This window comes from Zalophus californianus, chromosome 9 (genome assembly GCF_009762305.2).
Source record: "Zalophus californianus isolate mZalCal1 chromosome 9, mZalCal1.pri.v2, whole genome shotgun sequence".
In the NCBI taxonomy this organism is placed as follows: domain Eukaryota; kingdom Metazoa; phylum Chordata; class Mammalia; order Carnivora; family Otariidae; genus Zalophus; species Zalophus californianus.
In genome coordinates this window covers 87,397,080-87,417,135 of record NC_045603.1, presented here as the reverse complement: position 1 = coordinate 87,417,135, position 20,056 = coordinate 87,397,080, and the positions used below count along the sequence as shown (strand labels likewise).

The window sequence follows — 20,056 nt, the reverse complement described above, 5'->3', positions numbered from 1 at the left end:
CTTAAAGGTACTAAATGAGTATTTTAATGGCATTATTTTGTTTTATGTTTTGATTTTTCAGTTGCATGTGTTTACAGAAACTTTTCCTCCAGTAAACAGACTGTAAAGGGGCAGGGGTGTAGGCCTTTAAACCCAGTTAATGCAGATCAGGGATCTGCATGAAATACAATTGAAATCTCCCTGTAATGATTTTCTAAATAATTTATCATCTGTTCTTTCTGTCTACATAATTTTTTGAAACTTGGTTGTCTTTCCTTACATAGTTCGCTTTAAAATGAGCGGCCTCGCTGGCTGGGAAGATAGTTGAATTATTTGGGAGGATGACTGTGCCACAGCCCATGCACTTTATAAAACCACAGCTGTAAAACCCTCATTTATAGTTAGAGTCTGTTACTGTTGCTGATTTCTGATGTCTTTGGTGTTGGGCTAACAAGGCAGTTGGAAGAAGTTCATAAAATCTTAAGTGAAAATTTTTTTGCAGTTTGACATGTGAAATGAGAATAAATTGTAATTAGAATAGAGATAGAGATATTTTTCCCAGTCTTTCCCTTTACCCCACTCCGGGGAGAAACCCCAAACAGCCTGGCTTGACTTATAGTGAGACATGCTAGAGAAAAACAGCTTCATTGGTAGCTGAGGGCTGTGATGTCAAGTTATCCCTGAAAGGACTGAGATTGTCAAGAAGAAATCAACTTAGGGAATGAGTATTTAAATTTTGTCATAAGACTTTGATAAAAGATTTGGGAAACATGAAGGTTATCAGCTCCTTCATATACCTCTGGGAAGATTTTAGTGTTTCTTTTAATATAAAGATGAAGAGACACTCTATTAAATAGCTATGAGTTCCATAGTTGTTTGTAAGTATAAATTTACCCTGCTTGAGAAAGCTTGATTAGCTCTTCTAAAATTTATGTGAATTTATTTATATTCATATATTTATTTCTGTAGCCAGACTATTTTTTTAAAGAACAAATTAGGAAGATTCATACTGTCTGATTTCAAGATTCACTATAAAGCCACAGTAACCAGGACAGTGTGGCATCAGAGAAAGGATAGACCAAAAAAAAAACCCAAAAAACAAAAACAGTATGACAAAATAGAATCTAGAAATAGGCCCATACATCGTCAATTGTTTGTTTGATTTTTAAAGATTTTATTTTTTTTAACAAGTGGTTCTGGACAGTTGGACATTCTTATGCAAGAATATCCTCATTTTGAGGACATTGACTCATTTTATACTTTATATAAAACTTAAAAAAAAAATCTAAAGGGGCACCTGGCCTTGGTCAATAGAACATGCAACTCTTGATCTTGGGATTGTGAGTTCAAGCCTCACATTGGGCACAGAGTTTACTTTAGAAAAAACAAGACAAAACTCAAAATGGATCTAGAAGAAAATGTAGAAGATAATCTTTGTGATCTTGAGTCAGGCAGAGATGCCTTACAGATGACACCAAAAGCATAATCCACAAAAAGAAAAAAATTTGATAAGTTGAACTTTATCAAAGTTAAAAACTTTTTGCTCTGTAATAATAGAAAGAAAAGACAAGCAACTGAATGGGAGAAAATATTTGCAAATCATGTACCTGACAAATAAATTGTATCCAAATAACATAAAGAATTTCTTGAAACTGAACAATAAGAAGACAAACCCTCCAGGGCGCCTGGGTGACTCAGTTGGTTAAGCGACTGCCTTCGGCTCAGGTCATGATCCCGGAGTCCCGGGATCGAGTCCCACATCGGGCTCCCTGCTCAGTAAGGGAGCCTGCTTCTCCCTCTGACCCTCCCCCCTCTCATGTATCTCTCTCTCTCTCTCATTAAAAAAAAAAAAGACAAACCCTCCAGCAGGCAAAAAATTTGAAAAGTCACTTCACCAAGAAAGAAGATATGCATATTACAAATACATGAAAAGATGCTTAGCATCAATAGTCTTTTGGGAAATGCAAATTAAAACCACAATTAGGTACCACTGCCTCCCTATTAGAATGACTCAAAACAATGAAGATAACTCTTCCCTTTAAGTGTTTACCATGTGCCACTGACTGTTATCCATGCTTCACATATATTAACTCATTTGATCTTTATAACAAACTGTAAGATAGTACCATCATTATCCATATTTTCAGATGACAGATCTGAGGCTTAGCTAAATTGTCCACAGTCACACAGCTAGTAAAGGGCAGAACCAGGAAAATATGATTACAGAGTTACATGAACATTGTATTACTGTACCATATTCAGTGAGTCATGTGCTGTTGGGTTAAGTTAGTAGTGGTGATCATTCCCCTTGTGCAAGGGGTATGTTTTGCAGCTAGACAGTAGAATGGGGAAAAATATTTTACAGTTGCTCCTGATTTCCCTTTCTTGCATACGTACACTCATACTCAGAAATTTTCCCATCTGTTTATTGAAAAATACTGTTTTAATTTCTTTTTGTTGCTAGTTTTTAACCTCTGCCCATCGGAATAGTAGGGAAATGATCCTCAGAAAAAGATTCACTGCATTCTTGGAGCCAGCCAGAGTTAAGGGTAGGCATGCCAGTGCTAGCTGGGACCGGTGCTTTGTTTTCTCCAAACAAAGCAGTGGCATGTCGTGAGTGTTTTGATTTTTGGTTTTTGGTTTTGTTTTGTTTTTAGCAAGAAGACCTCAGAGATAGACGCATTGCTCAGCCATTCGAAGCTGTCACTGTCCCACCAGCTCCTTTGTGTTCCTGGCACAGGAGGCAGAAGAGCCGAGCAGCCTGTGGGGGATGGCCTAACGTGTCATGTTTGGTTTATAGTAATTCACCTTATTAAAGAAGGCACCATGTATTTTTATCTTTTAAGGCTTTGAGATTGGCCAAGTCTCACTGGGGTCCAGTTCATGATAGTAATGCTGAAAGGTCAGGAGCTACCGCCTTCTCCCCTCAGCCATCAAAAATCAAATAGTTAAGTTTCAAGGGTTGGAAATGTGAATTTTTCACTTTTCAGTTCTCATAAACTAAAGCTACTGTTGCTATAGCAATGATTTTTCGCCTACATAAAATTTGTGTTTGAGACAATTTTTCCTTAAACACGGTTTTTAAAATTATAAAATGAATAAATGTAGGCATCATGGCCCTGAGATAATTCTTCAAGTGAGAGAAAGGTGATTTGTTTTTAATAATTTCATCTGTGTACACATGAAGACTTGATCACAAATCTCAGTTGATTTCATGGGTGGGAGCTCATCGGGGTAAACTTGAATACAAGTCTTAATTTGATTTATAGACATATCTCATTTAAAGCAAGAGTTGAAAAATTAAAATAGCGTAAATGCCAGAAAGTGGTGGTATTATTCCAGCAACAAGAAGCTTTTAATAGCAGTGGGCTCTTAAGTAGGTTTATATTTTATTCCTGCTGAACTACTCATAAAATGATTATCAGAAAATCAGAGTGAAGGTGATGTTAATACTTTCAGTGCATGCATTTTTTGTGTATGTTTTACCAAGTTCCTAATATATTGAGGACTTAGAAAAGTCAAATGTCTTAAGAAACTTGGATATTACCATGCTGATAATGTTATTATTATCATTTAGTTTTATTTTTTTAAAAATATACTTTGTGGTTATATTTATTTAATTTTTTAATTATAATAATCAAGTTTCATTATATGGGATTTATATGTGGAAACAATCTTAGGAATCATTCTGTCCAACTTTTTCATTTTATTGGTTAAGGAGCTAATATTTTGAGGCTGAGGTGGCACCTATGGATTATTCAGCTTATTGTGGTAGAGTTGAGACCAGATTTAGATGGACCCTGGCCTATTGACCTTTTTTATACACCTGCATGATGCTGTATCCTTGTTAGCTCTTTCCACGTCTTCTGATCTTTAAAATAGATTTATGCATCTTTGGGGTAAATACCCAGTAGTGCAATTGCTGGGTCGTATGGCAGCTCTATTTTCAAATTTGGGGGGGGGGGAATAAATAAAATAAAATAGATTTATGCATGTAAAAACAAATCTACATGCAGTCATCTCTGTTGGATAAGAGGGAGTGAAAAGAATTCTTAATTCAGATAACACAAGGAAACTGCAACCAGTTTTCAGATTTATTTTTGCAATGAGAGAAATTGTATTAAGTGATGTTGAATATTTAGTATTTAAAAATATTTGATTCCCTATAGTCAGTGATATTGTAATAGTGTTATTTATTGGCAGATGGTAGCTACACTTGTGGTGAGCATAGCATATTGTACAGAGATGTTGAATCACTATGTTGTACACCTGAAATAATATAACATTGTGTCAACTATACTCAAATTTAAAATTTTAAGGAAAAACAACCAAAGAATGTGGGGAAAAAAATAATTGAAAAGATGTGCCAGGATTATTGGCACAGAATATATTGAGGTTAATGTCATAATTCCCATTTGCTTTTAAAGTTATGTAAGTTAAGTTAAATCAAAAAGAATGAAATCAAAAATTTTAAAATAAATTAATTAAATAAAAACATTTGATTCTCAGTAAGAAAATAATGAGCAAGCTAGTGGAAAATGGGTAAAAGTTGGGAACAAGGAAAGTCCACTCATACTAAAGGAAATTCAGAAAAATACTTAAAAAAAAAAGCCAGTTAGAATGAGATACCTTACTTACTTATCATATTGGCAAAGTTTTAAGCGGTAATACCTCCAATTAGTGAAGGCAGAGGGAAATAGTCTCTTTACTACTGGTAGGAATGTAAACTGGTGGAAATAGTGAAATGTAAAGTACCCATACCCTTTGACTCATCAATTCTATAATTGCAACTTTGTCCTACAACTATCATAGTATTATTTAATGAGATTGAATTTTCATCTATTTTATAATGATGTACAAGATGGTTGCTGAAGTTTTGTTTTTATACACACAAAACAGTAAAAACTGATAATTGCTCAAGTGTTGTTTATTAATGAACTAGTTGTATAAATTATCGAATGGTAGAAAATAATAGAATATATGTAGCAGTAGATCTGTATGTCCTGAAATCCAAGATTTACCAAGAGAGAAAAAAAATCAAGTTTTAGAACAGTTTATATACTAATAAAGATATACATATTTATACTTTTTCTATTTAAAGGTTCTAGTGGGATACAAATGAAAATGTTAATGACTTCTAGATTTTATTGAGTTTTGATAAGAAGTATCAAGGAGCAGTGATACTTTCCTTTTCACTTTAAATCCTTCTGCATTTTGTGAGAAAAGATATATATACACTATGCACATATGTTGTTTTGTTTAAAAATTTTAAAACGGGGCGCCTGGGTGGCTCAGTCTGTTGAGCAGTTGAATGTCAGCCTTCCACTGGGGTCATGATCCCAGGCTGCTGGGATCCAGCCCTGCATGGTGGGGCTCCCTGCTCAGCAGGGAGTCTGCTTCTCTCTCTGCTCTTCCCCCCCACCCGCCCCCGCCCTGTTCTCTATCTCTCTCAAATAAGTAAAATCTTTTTTAAAAAAAATTTAGACAGTAAAGTTTGTTCATTATTAAAATGATTTTGCTTTGTAACTGCAATTGAGGAAATCTCCCCTTATTTTGAAATAATTTTTAAAAGCTTGCTCTTGATTTCTTTATAATTTAATTTCTCTTTTTAAAAAGCACATTTAGGGGCACCTGGGTGGCTCACTTGGTTGAGCATCCAGCTCTTCGTTTCTGCCCAGGTCATGATCTCATGGGTTGTGGGATCAAGTTCCATACCAGGCTCAGCCCCAAGTCTGCTTGAAGATTCTGTCTCTCTGCCCTTCCCCCTGCTGTGTGTGCGCAGGCTCTCTCTCTATCTCTCTCTCTCTCAAATGAATAAATCTTTTAAAAAAAAGCATGCTTAGTTCTAAGATTCAATTAAAGTGATTGAGATTCAAGTAGTAAAGTTTTGAAAATCAGTAGGATTCTACGCAACTGAAACCATACACCCCAGTCTTCCATTTAGAGAGGTATCTAAGAAATATGTTTACCAAAAGTGATAAAAGTAATCTTATCCTTTGGCTCCATAGTCCCATTTCTGCGTCTAGATACTAAGGAAAGTTCATAATAGTAGGAAAAAAAAGTAATACAAATGTCTAGCAGTTGACTCCTGTTGAATAAACCGTGAAATAACAAGGTAGAATATTATGTGGCCTTTAAAAATATTGAACATGGGCGTCTGGGTTGCGCAGTTGGTTAAGTGTCGGACTCTTGGTTTTGGCTCAGGTCGTGATTTCGGGGGCCTCAGATGGAGCCCCGCACTCCACGTGGAGTGTGCTTGAAATTCTCTCTCCCTCTCCCCCTCCTGCTCATGCTCTCTTTCCTCTGAAATAAATAAATCTTAAAAAAATATATTGAACATAGATACTGTGAAGATACTTGTAAAAAGATACTAAGTTATAGTTAAGTAAACAAAAATACACATAAAATAGTACCAGTGGCTACAGTCATGCTTTTTTTTTTTCTCTTCTCTTTTATATATTTTTTTAATTTTTTTATTGTTATGTTAATCACCATATATTACATCATTAGTTTTTGGTGCAGTGTTCCATGATTCATTGTTTGTTCATAACACCCAGTGCTCCATGCAGAACGTGCCCTCCTCAATACCCATCACCAGGCTAACCCATCCCCCTACCCCCCTCCCCTCTAGAACCCTCAGTTTGTTTTTTGAGTACCAGATATACTTGGTAGAAACCGGGTTTCTTATATTATCTCAAATCCTCAGACCTCAGAGAAACCAGATAAGGAAGATGATATGGGTTCTATTTGATGTAAAGGAAACTTAAGGGCGAGGGGAGTAAGAATTGTCATGTAGATGAGCTTTGTTTTGAAATCCCAGTCAAGCCCTTCATCTCCCACTCCAGCCCATCTGTACACTCACAGCTCCATGCTGTTTCTCAGGAGGAAGTTCTGCCTCATCTTTTGGCAATAATGCTTATATAATCCACAGTAGTGATTTTAAAGCCCACCGAGAGTGGACCTGGAGCCTGTTTGAACTCTGGGATGCCCAAGTGGTGGTTCCTTCCATTTCTTGTTTCCAGTCTATAGTTTAGAATAATCAGACCTGTGTTACAACATTCATAAACATCTATAATTGTAATTTATAGACACATTTATAATTCTAAGAATAATTAATAATAAATGATTTCCCTACCCAAAAATGCTTGATTTCTCTTTCTGGGGGTAGGAATATTTTGCTGCCATTGTTAATTTTCAGTGATTCAGCCAATGCTGGTGATCAGTTTGTGTGTGACTAATCGCATAGCTTTATGAGTTAACTCTAGAAATACAGGCTCTGGCTTTGAAAGTGAGCCAGTCATTCTTTATGGCAGTTGAGTCTGTGCTCCTGTCATCATCTTGTACTTAAACCCACAGCGCCCACACCTGCTATGTCACCATGAGGTTTCAGGAGCCATTGAGCACCCCCCCCCCCCCCCCCGCCAACAACCCAACTCCGGCAGTCTCTCCCGTGTGCTGCCCAAGTATTATCATTTACTTTGTGCGCCTGGAACATGAAGAGAAGTCGGAAGCACTGCCAGCAAGCCAGGTATTTATAAAAGTGTAACAGAAATTGGTTTGATTTGCACATTTTATTCAGAAGTCATTATTCCCAAGTCAGTGCAACAGACTTAGCTAAAATGTCAAACCGATCCCATCGTTAGTTGAAGACAGCAGCATATTTGGGGATTATTGAATGCTAGGCCAGCATACTCAATTTATGGAAAAACAAGGAAATCAAGACCCAGAGAGACAGATTGCCACAGTGTGGTTTACATGAAGTGGGACATGCAGTAGAATGCTTGAGCACATTTTCCAAGTGGGAGTTAATTTTATTCTTAGTTTTCATGATTGAAGTTACAAAATCCATGTAATGAAATAAATTGTGATGATGTTGTACAGAGGCAATATGGTAACAATCGGTAGCTTTTGGAAACTGCTCACTTCTGTTTGGGGAGATAGGTACATCGGGGTGATATCGATCCATCCTGGGCACAAAGTGGTAGAACTTCTTGCTTTGCACTGCAGCATCACTTGCATCTGCCCTACTGGGTGTCAGTTTCTTCATCTCTGTGGAGGAGGTATGGGCTTTTTTTTTTTTTTTTAAGGAGAAGAAGTAAAACTATAGTGACTGGTATATGTTAATCTAGTTGAAATCTAGAAATCTGTGTCTTACATATCTTACTCAGTTTATTCTGATCGGGAATAGAAAGGGAATTTTTTTAAAAAATTATTTATTTATTTATTTGACAGAGAGAGAGAGAGAGAGAGAGAGAGAGAGCACAAGCAGGGGGAGCAGCAGAGGGAGAGGGAGAAGCAGGCTCCCGATCCCAGGACCGCGGGATCATGACCTGAGCTGAAGGCAGACACTTGTAACCGACTGAGCCACCCAGGCACCCCAGAAAGGGAAAATTTTTAATTACAGACACATACTGCCTTCAGAAATCTTTATGACTCTGATGATTACATTACATTTTAAAGGAAGACATTTAATTCGTTGGCACGAAATCAGTTTTTTGGGTAATTTTTTTTTAATGTGAAATTGACTGTTTTATATAACTTCTTGAATGCTTTTCCTTTCCTTTTTTTTCTAATATCTCATGCATTATTGTTAAAAGTGCTTAACTATATTTATATTGAAACAGAAGAAACAGTTATGATACACAACTATCATCACAGTTTTGTAAATTTATGCATATTGCTAAAGACTGGAGGGGAACCTGAAAAACAGTTGGAACTGCAAATGAATGAAGTGTTAGTTAAATGTAAATTTTTAGGATACAGGTGTTTCCCTGGTGTATGGAAGAGGAATGGGCTTGTTGAAGTAGTAACAGGCAAGTTAATTTCAAGGGAGTGGAAATTCAGCCTCTTATTTGTAACAGAATAGTATTTTTTCTTTTTTTGTGTGAAAGAGATAAATAATTTAAATGAGGTAGAATAGATCTTGATAAATATATATGAAACTATGGCATTTATTTAAGCAAAATCTTTCAGAGCCTCCCTCCTCCACCCTATAGTTAATGTTATACTTGGTTTTATGCTTTGTATCAGAGTGCAGTTATGCCAGTGATTTTTTTTTTTTTTAGAGCTTAGAAGTACCAGAGGCAGTAAGTAAATCTCAAACTGTCAGCTTTGAGATTTATTATGTGTGTCTGCTATTTGAGTCCAATAGGGCTTAACAGCTGAATATAGACTTTAAATCACCATTGGGATTTAAATTTTACTCTGAAAGACTAGGTCATTTGACAGTCATCAAGGGCATTTTCATTCTCAAGACTGTTTTGCAGGCCCAGCAGAAAACTCCTCCATCAGCCCAAGGTGGAGGAGTCATTCTCAGGCTAAGGCATACTAAACCTGGGGTGCTCCACATGCAAAAAAATAATAAAACACAGAGGGATTTGTTTCATAGACTAATCCAGAAAGTGAATTTTAAATTGGCAACAAGCGGATAGGGAATGATTTGGCCGAGTACTGAGGATTAAAGGTATTTAGAATATGTGTTGTGTTATTACTTTTGATGTGCAAACATTTGTACCTGAAAGTTTATTTTAGAAAGTCACCAATGTGAGGACTGATCATTTGGGGGAAAAAATTTGACAGTGATTACTGCAATTATATTTTCAAAGACATATGCAGTACAATGATGATTTCAAGTATGTTTGTTACATGAGTTATTTCAATTAGATGACTGATTATAGATGACACATATATATTTTAAATCTGTATCTACATATGTCTTATATAGATCTTTGACATACAGTGTTTTCTTTTAAAGAAAGGAAAGATGCCTCAGGCTGTGCCTCTTACTCACTGGCTCTTCTAAAGTCATCAGCAACAACATTTAAACTTGGGCTGACCAGACACCAGCCAAATCAGACCCCTCTAGCGTGGGGCCTGGGGATCTATTTTTAAAGACCTCTACAGATTATTATAATATGTATAGTCAGGGTTCTGAGCCAGTGTTCTAAAGTTCTGTATGTTTCACATGGAAAGGCAATTGAAAGAAATCTTGTAGTTATCATGTAGTAACTGTAAAAAGAAATCAGTTTTCTTTTTATTTTTTAAAGATTTGTTTGAGAGAGAGAGAGAGAGAGAGTGCACAAGAGCAGGAGGGGCAGAAGGAGAGGGAGAGGGAAGCTGAAGCAGACTCTACGCTGAGCCGGAAGTGGGGCTCCATCTCACACCCCTGAGATCAGGACCTGAGCTGAAACAAAGTCGGAGGCTCAACTGACTGGGCCACCCAGGGGCCCCTAGTTTTACTTCTTCAATCTTGTGGAAAATGTCAGATTAAAATGAACACCGCCCTCTCTAAGAAAATTTTGTTATTTACTTGAGATGGCCTGAACTAAACATAATAAAATAGAAGAAGGTAGTAGAATATTTGATAGCTACAGACCAATATTAGCATGAGTTAGACTTGAATTTGACTTAGAGTATCAAGCAAATTAAATTTAACACTAAGCTGAGGTTAAAGGAGAAGCATGTGAGTAAATGAAGCAGAATGATAGTACACTTATTTTTTTTTTAAAGATCTGTCCATTTATTTTAGTGAGAGAGAGTGCACATGAGAGAGCATGGGAAGGGGAGGGGCAGGACAGAGAGGGAGAGAGAAAATCCTAAGCAGACTCCCTACTGAGGACGGAGCCCAGCATTGCACTCGATCCCATGACCCTGAGATCACAACTCCCGAGATCACGACCTGAGCTGAAATCAAGGGTCTGTCACTCAACTGACTAAGCCACCCAGCCGCCTCAGTACTCTGTTATTTTTTGAAGATATTTGAAGTCTCTTGTTGAATGCAGCACATAATTTCACAGTATTGAAGTATTGACTGAAAGCTTAAGATACACTAACTTGATATAATAAAAGGTGATACTGAAAACATTAATGTGGCTATATTGATTATTATTATGATATTTCAAAATGATTTCTAAAAGCTTTGTATGGAACAGATTTCAGTACATAAATCTGAAATACTTAAGGTAAGATAGTGTAAAGATATGTCACTGAAAACCTGAGAAAACTATAGTGGTGTCATTTATTTTAAAACTTACTATAATTATAAGCAAGGATAAATTTGTGTGTGTTTGTATTTTAGTACCAGTGGTTGGGGAAGGGGTGCTAAACAAAAAGCTATTTTTGCTGATTGGTACTCAGCTGTGAGTCACATATGACTCATTTCATCTGACAGCTTAATCAAAAATAAAAATGTGTTTAGGTCTGGGAAATTCAAAGATGATTATTCCATAGCCCTTGCTCTCAAGAAACCTGTAACTGTGTAGGTGAATAAGACATATGCCAATAACAACAATAACAGCATGTTGACCTTTTTCACTGATGCAATAATAAGACAAGGGGTTTGCTGGGGAAGCTCATCTATAGAGCTCATCTTGATAGTGGGCAGTTATTAAAGTCACGGTATCTAAGTTGATTAGTAAATCTTTGTTTAAGAAAATGTATTAAGTGATCTGGGAGTGAGGGGATCGGTCAGGAGGGAAAAGTGGAAAGATCGTGAAAGGAGGTACTGATTCGTGGTGGTTTCCGTATTGTAATACCAAGGATTAGGAATTGGGATCCATCTGGTGGAAGTAGAGGCATAGCTTGACACTGTGTTGGATCACAAGATCCAGTTCTCTGGGAGAAGGAAAGGTGATGATTAGATACATCCTTTGTGGGGCACCTGCCTGGCTCAGCTGACAGGGCATGTGACTCTTGATCTTGGGGTCATGAGTTGCATACATCATTTGTGTACCGGCAAACTGGACTGAGATCGAAGGAGGAGGGTACTTCTTTAGGGGAATTATGGTAAACATCAAGGATCTATATGTCAGCTACATATAGTAATCCATTTAAGTCTTGAAACAACCGTATGAGGAGGATACTATTATTTTTCCCACTTTTCAGGGAAGGAAACCTAGACCAGTGAAGTGAAATAATTGCCCTAGATCACAAAGTTAGAAAGTGGTAGAGCTTGGATTTGGACCCAGGATGTCTAACCTAAAAGATGACAAGGGTAGACCGCCTCCTTTAGCCTAACTGGGTCCTTAGTGTCTGAAGCCAAATGGAGCTGAGTGGTATAAGCAAAATTCTATAGGGTTTTGTGGCTAGTGTGCTATTTTTAAGGGGTGGGTATGGTTTTTGATAGACGCACATTCTAGATACATATCAACACAACAAAGGATGTAGAAGTGAGACATTGCCAAAATATGGGCCTGAGGACTGCATTTGGATGTGTCTTATAATATGTGCGAAGCAGTAGTGTGAAGATGGAAAGATAAGATGATATCCTTTTGAGATCCCCAAAGGATTCCTGAAGTCAGACTCCTAAAAGAAATTAGGTTTTACTTGATTATATACTGGAGAGCTATTGAAAGATTTAGAATGGGACATTACGTGACTGGAACTGGTAATAGGGAGGGAGTTAGAATAATATTTTTTACCCAAGTGATTTGTTCTACTTTAGCATGGCCCAGTGGATGTGGAAAATAGAAAATACATAGAAGATAATAGTGATCCAAAGGCTGGTCGAACAAGGAGACAGGTGAGGTGTAAATAGTTTCAAATAGCAGTAACTCATTGGGTGGGAGGGTAGGAGAAATTAGTGGAGCACTTCAAAGCTCAATGGTCATGTTTACAGCTTGAAGGCAGTGATGCAGGAGGTGGGCCTCATCCTTGCATGACACTGATAGGAGATGGACATGTCCAAGTCCGAAGTTTATTTAGCTGTATGACCTCAGACAAGTCAACCTAATATCTCTCTCTCTCTCTCTGTCTCTTTTCTTTAAATAGACTTCACACCCAACGCAGGGCCTGAACTCACAACCCTGAGATCAAAACTTGAGCTGAGATCAAGAGTCGGACACTTAACTGACTGAGCCACCCAGGCACCCCTCTCTTTTTAAGTATAAGCTTCTTTTTTCTAAATTAGGATTAATGGGGTGCCTGGTAGTGTAGTCTGTTGGCTGTCTTACTCTTGGTTTCAGCTCAGGTCATGATCTCAGGGTCGTGGGATCCTAGGATCCATCGAGCTCCATGTTGGGCTCCACACTCAGCACAGAGTGTGCTTGAGATGCTCTCTCCCTCCCTCCCTCCCCCAAATAAATAAATAAATCTAAAAAAAATAAAGTAGGATTAATAATAGTATCTACCTCACTAGTATGAGGAGTAACTGAGTTTGGCACAATGTATTAGCTTTCTGTTGCTGCTGTCAAACTACCACAAACTTTGTGGCTTAAAACAACACAAACACAATTCATTACCTTGCAGTTCTGTAGGTCAGGTGTCCGACCCAGGACTCACTAGGCTAAAGACAAGGTGTTGCAGGACTGTGTCCCTTTCTGGAGGCTGTTAGGTTGGAATCCATTTGCTTGCTTTTGCAGCTTCTAGCGCTTCTGCTCGTATCCTTGGTTCATGAGCTCCTTTCTCCATCTTCAAAGCAAGAGCAATGTTGCATCTCCAACCCTTCTTCCATAGTCACACCTCCCTCTGACTCTTCTGCCTCCCCCTCTTCTACTTTTTAGGGCCCTTGTGATTGCATTGGGCCACCCAGATAATGCAGACAAGTCTCTTCATCCTCTCTCCCTCATTTTAACCACATTTGCAAAGCTCTTTTTGCCATGTGAGGTAGTCAGGTAACCCAATCACAGGTTCTGGGGATTAGGCCATGGACTGCGGGGGGCGGGGGGCGGGGGCAGTGTTCTGCCTGCCTCCTGCAGGTCCTGGCAAATAGCTAACATTTGAGTGATTTCCAATACTAGTATTGTCGCATCATCATTACTGTTAATGGTAGGATTACTCATCTGTAGCAATTTGGTTGTAACAGTGTTGGCGCTGCTGAAAACGGTATTTCTGTTCAGGGCTCTGCTGGGTCTGTTTGGCAGAGAGGTCAGCTGAAAATCTAAGTACTTTACCAACATTTAACTTTGAATGGCGTATTAGTTTTAAAAAAGTACTCAGGAAAAAAAGTATGAACTCTATAAAGTTTTGCGAAGATATTTTTTTCCAGATAGTAGCATATGAAAGTCATAAATCAGCTTTGTCATTAGGATATAAAGTTATTTATGCCATTTTATAATTAATGATTTGCAAATAAGAGGACTGGTAACAAAATAAATTCTTCCTACTATATTTCTGATATATCCAGTTAGGGAGAGACTGTGTATTGTATAATTTGTTTTATATTTTATGGTTAAGTAGTTGTTTTTTAACAGCCACCCCCCCAAAAAAAAAACCTAGCAAAAAAGTTTATACTGTTGGATTTGCTACTTATTTTTTTTAAACCTTCAGATTTATTTCTATACCAATTAAAGCCCTGAAAATTATGCTTGAGCAAGTTAGTATGTGCTCTTAGATGTTAAGTTTTTTGTTTGGCCAGATGAGGGCACTTTTTCTTTACATTTCTGGAGTTTGAGCTGTGAAGCAGATTTGTTTTTTCCCATCCAAGCTGTTACTTACTTTCGGTTGTTATTGCCAGTGAGAGAAATAGTTTTGACATTTTTAATGTTTTGATTGTGTTTATTCTTATAGGTTGATCTTTCCCCAAAAGGAAAAGCTTCAGTTTCTTGCAACGTTTTTATATATGGAAATTTAAATGACAAAATTTCTGTGGAAAGAGGTAGTTTTAAGAAAACAAATCTACATGTTTTGTGGTTTTGCTTATGATTAATAATAGAAGCTGAAGTTTCCTTTTTTTATTTTTTAATCTAATTTTAGTACTCTGTTCATAGCAAGATGAAGTGACATTGACTAGATTCCTCTCCTCATCAAATTTCTAATGCCTACTTGATATCAAATCAGTGTCACTTTGCATCCCCACAAAAATCATTCAGAAGTATGGAAAGGAAATAAAATACCAGAAATATTTTGTCTTCAGACACCCCCCTCAAATAAATAAATAAATGGACTGCAATCCCACACTTATAAATAAAATATCAGGAATATGGCATGTTTACTTTTTTATCTGTGGTGGTTGCTGTCAGGGACTTTGGCTGAGTAGGACAGGGTTTCCAAGGTCACGTGTAATGGTGCTAAAAACTGCAGACTGCAGCTACTTGGTGTTGATGTGAATAGTCTAAGGAGAAAACCAAAGACAGTAATGTTGAGGTTTATAAGTTGAGTTTGTGCATAGCAGTGAAACAGAGAACTAATCGTTGCTTATTAAAGTCTACAGAAACACTAATGAGAAAATAATGCCTTCACAACTTGGTTGACTTGAAGGAAATTCAAGGAAGGAAATTCAGAGCATGTGTAAAATCTTACACAATTTTAGGAGTCATGAGAAGGAACGAATTATTTTTAAAATTATGTGTACAATAAGATGAGTAGGAATGATGCCTCCCTGGAGTAGGTTAGAGAAGGCTGCTACCGAGCGACTCTGGAAGACGTGCCGTGTTAGTGAAGCCCACAGACTTCATGTCCTTTATGAATGCCAGGGAGTGACTGGAACCGTGTCATCAGTACCTCTCTCACGAACACCACCTGTGCTTCGGAGTGCTTTTCCTGCTCCCTCACTTACCTTTGTCAACAACCCTGTGGGTGGCTAGGATTATTCCCGTTTTAAAGATGTGGAAATTTAGACTTTTCAGATTAAGTAGATCCCTAATCTCTTAATTAAGACATTAAGTAATGTGGTCAGTGTCATAGAAACTAGTGAATAATGAAGTCTCAGACTTCAGGTCATAAGGATTAAAGACACTTTAAAGTTAGGAAGAATATCACCAAGAAGCAAAGGCTTTTGGTTAAAAGGACTGAGTCATTCCCAGTCAGCTCTGTCTCAAAAAGCCATCTCTTGGTGTGTCAAGGGATAGCTGGGGTGCTTGATACCTGTAAGGAAAGATTTAAGGCCTCCACAGCAAGTACATCTGGTGCCTGGTGATGGAGTGTTGTTATTAGCCCCTTGGAGAGAAAGAAGAGTTCCCTAGTGTTCCATGTGTACCATCATGTTTTTTTTTTTAACCCTGGGGCTTATTAAGAAGGAAAAAAGAAGGTGGTGATTTTTCACTTTAATTCTGGTCCCTGACTTTTATTTTACAGATTTTGGTAGCAGTCTCGTTGCCTAGACCTTACCAAGACACAGTCTGTTCAAATGGTAAATCAAACAAATCTTTTTTTTTTCCCCTGCCAGTCCTTTTTAGCAAGTAGTAAATAGTTTAAACTTCTAGATCTTTAATAAGAGTTAAGTTTTTTCAAAAAAGAATTAAGTTTTCCCCCCTTTTCCATGAAACATTCATTGGCAGCATCCTGTGTGCCAGCCCCTCTGCTTGGCACATTGGATACGGATGGAAGACTCGGCTGTGTCCTTGCTAGCAAGAGTGTGTAGTCTAGTGTAAGAACTCAGGAAGTGGAGCAGTCATTACACTGAAATGGCATAAGGACTGTGACGGTGGGCATGGGGCCTGCAGGGCCCAGAGCACATAACCCCGCCTGGAGGGGAGAGGAGAGGGAAGGCTTCATGGAAGATGTCACCTCTGAGCTGAATCCTGAAGTGGTCAGATCATTTCTCAGATAGGTAACTGAGAGGGAGGAACAAAGGAAATAACCTTGTTAAAGAGAAGATGTTTGTTTTCAGTTTTGGGGGTATGGCACCTAGACTTTGAGGTAGTATATTTGGTTTTTAGAAATGTGGGAATGGAGGGGTTTTTTTTTAAAGGATTTTTTCGTCTGGAGATGCATCCTTGAGCGTCATTTGAAGTAAAATGACAGATAAGATAGAATAGTGATAGAATGAGATGGAAAAAGAAGGGAGGAAAGTGGGGAATGCATGCCTGAAAAAGAGAGTCCGTAGAACCTGACTCACGTATAGCCTGGAAGCCAGAGTCAGAAGACAGAACTTAAAGAAGAGATAATTACAGAGCCAGTGGAGGGAAATGCTGTGCTTCTGAATTAAGGAAGCCAAGTAAGGCACTGGATTTGATTAGGATATTAGTTATTTAACTATGAGCAATGTGGTGCAGTGTTAGGTTTAAGGTAACATGTTAGAAATGTACCTATTCGGGGCGCCTGGGTGGCTCAGTCGTTAAGCGTCTGCCTTCGGCTCAGGTCATGATCCCAGGGTCCTGGGATCGAGCCCCGCATCGGGCTCCCTGCTCAGCGGGAAGTCTGCTTCTCCCTCTCCCACTCCCCCTGCTTGTGTTCCTGCTCTCACTGTGTCTCTCTCTGTCAAATAAATAAATAAAGTCTTTAAAAAAAGAAATGTACTTATTCTTCTTTAAACCTTTTTTATACTGGTTTTTAACTTTGGAGAAGGACATTCAGGGATCTCTCTGAAACTGGATATACATAGATGACTTACATTTATTTTGTTTCCTGCCCATCATTCGTTCATTCTTCTGAGAATCTAATCCATATATTCCTTGTATAGTAACTCCTTCCTCACTGTCAGGCCTGGTCTTAGGGGTGAGTATTTGTTGCAGACCTGACCTCAGGGGTGTGTGTGTACATAATGTAACTGGGCCAGTGAGACTTGATCCTGGGACTTTCCTTAAGAGAATCTCTTCTGTTGGATTGAAGCTGTAAAGGTGTAAGCCTAGAGCTGCCCTCCTGGGATGAGCATCTCTGAGACTGAGAGGGAACAAGGGAGGGAGGGAGCTGAGACAGATACACACCATGAGTTGAGTCGCTGGATCTACTTCTGGATTTTTCAATTATTTGAGCCAGTGAATTCCCTTCTTTTGCTTAAGCTATTTTGAATTTGATTTTCTGTCATTTGAGGGTGAAAGAGTCTCATTCTCCTAGAGAATGCCTTATGTGCTTATGTATTTTAAAGTATGCAAAGGATCAGGGGTTTACAGATCTGTAGAGGCCCCCTGAACCAAATTAAATGCCTCTGCTTTATTCTGTTCAACGTTACTGCCAGCAAGATTTCCCCATAAATCCAGATTCAGTATTGTTATCATTAACTAATTAATGGTTATCCTTGGGACAATTTGATCTTCATTACAAACATACATATAACATCTTGTTATTTATTGTCATTGAGGGGATGGAATATTTTGATGAATGCCTTTTAGATTAATCAAGAGTTAACCCATTTATCTCCTTCAGCTTCTTTCAGCAAGGATATCCTTTGTGAAATGTTGGGATTCCATTTTATTCGTTATCTGTCTCTATCTGCTTATAAATATTCTTGCCAACCATAATTCTTAGACCATAAACCATAAAAGCAACGTTATTTGCCAAAGGCCTCATAAAACACAAATACGAAGTCATCCCTGACTCTCACTGACTTAAATGACTTGAAGAAAAGGGAAAATGATTTTGTTAATTTTGTTATTAGGAGTAAGCTTCCGATTCAGTAGAAAATGATGGATAGTTAAAAATATATTCAATAAAAACTATTTGCTACAAGGCAACATTAAAAATAATAGGGCAGTTGGAAAGTACTTGCTATGATAATAAGATTTCAGAGAGCATTGTGACATCTTTGGTAACTTAATAGGTATGAGTTAATGAGTCTGGCCACAGAGAGGGTGATTCTTTCTGGACACTCTGCCTGCATTGGATGTAGCTCCTACTAGGTACATAATGATGCCTTTTTTGGTTCTACAGAACAAGAAAGTTGAGTTATAATCATTTGTGGATAGTGTGAGAATGTGCCTGAATTTAATATACTAAATTTACTGTTTCCTATAGAAACAGACATTTCAGAAAAGAAAAATGCCAACAGTTTCTAATTGGGTAGAATTAGTATTGAATTATGAAATACATGAATTAGTAGTAATAGTGGTATACGAAGTCCTATATTCTAACTCTGTTTATACTCCAGGAAGCTTTTTTGGGCATCGTAGTAAGATTTTATCTCTTCCCATTTATTAACAGACATCATCCCTTTCTCTCTTTCTCCATTTGTGCAGAATTTTTATTTTATTCCTACTGAATGCTTTATGCTTTAGGCATTATGTTAAGTGCTCTCAGGCCAAAGAAGAACAGTGTGCCATTCTTGCCCTCTGGTGGTTGAAATAAACATTGCAAACAAATAATAAAGATGTGTGCTATGAGTCTTACCAGCCTTGGTATCATTTCTTTTATTCCTGCATCATTTATTGGTTCACGGATTTATGAAGCATGTAACGGGCATCTTCTTTATGACAGTCTTCCTCAGTACCTGTCTGGTGTGGTGGCATCCTGGCCTTTGGTAGCAATAGTTAACATAGTTAAGGTCTTACAAATGGAATTCCAGAAAGCATGTTTTAAATATGTCTCAATCTGACTTTTGGGATTCTGTATTTAGGTTACAAAGTGTTTTCCTATCTACATGTAACATTTCTAGGCCTGCTGAGCTTCAAACTGGGTATATATATGATAGGTGAAAAATGATGAAGTGTAGTGTTTTAGTTCTCTTGCTGCCGAACAATTTACCTCAAAACTTAGCAGCTTAAAACAACAAACATTTCATATCATAGTTTGTGTGAGTCAGGAATTATGGAAGTGATTTAGCTGGGTGGTTCTGGCTCAGAGTCTTTTAGGAGATTGCAGTCAAGATATTGGTCAGGGTTGCAGTCACCTGAAGGTTTCACTGGAGGTGGAGGATCTGGAAGATCAGAGTGAGTGATTCAAGAGAGAGCAAGGTGGAAGCCACAGTGTTCTCGGTGACCTGTCCTTAGAGGTCAAGCTTTTGTCATTTTTGCACTATCCTGTTGTATAGGACAATCAGGTATATTTCATGTGCAAGGGGTCTGCGTAAGGGCTTGAGTACCAGGACTTGAGAATCACTGGGGGCCACCTTGTACGTTGGCTACCACATGTTGTAGCCCTGTAGTCAATGACTTTGGGCCTGTGTGAAGAAGACGCAAGCAAATCTTCAAATGGAACTATTTTAGAGTGAAATACGGGGTTGAAAAATCAGACCAGCTCATCATCACTTCAGTTTTCATTCTTCATTCTCCTGGGAGAATGTTGATAAGTTCTCTGTGTTTCCAAGCCCTTACTTTTAAATGGAGCACTTTAGGGAAATAGGAAAAGCATGGTAACAGAAATGAGTTTTATGAGAACATACTTATAGGAAGGTGAGACTGGAACATTTTAATTATCTTTTAAATGTGATCTATTTCAGTTTACGTTTCTTTGCCACTCAGTGGTGAGAAATACCTCTGCAGAGAAT

At 37.9% G+C, this 20,056-nt stretch overlaps 1 protein-coding gene across 12 annotated transcripts in view; it reads left to right on the top strand.

Moving 5' to 3' along the window:
- Positions 1-20,056, top strand: part of PLEKHA5 (pleckstrin homology domain containing A5) — a 239,848-nt gene that overhangs the window by 51,452 nt on the left and 168,340 nt on the right. The window contains exon 4 of one of the 12 annotated variants that reach the window (XM_027592902.1): positions 2,637-3,937. The exons of the other annotated variants lie outside the window; for them this stretch is intronic. Within the exon in view, the coding sequence (XP_027448703.1) occupies positions 2,637-2,832 (196 nt within the window). The 3' untranslated portion in view covers positions 2,833-3,937. Of the gene's footprint in view, positions 1-2,636; positions 3,938-20,056 lie in introns of those variants that run through there. 12 annotated transcript variants of the gene reach the window in all.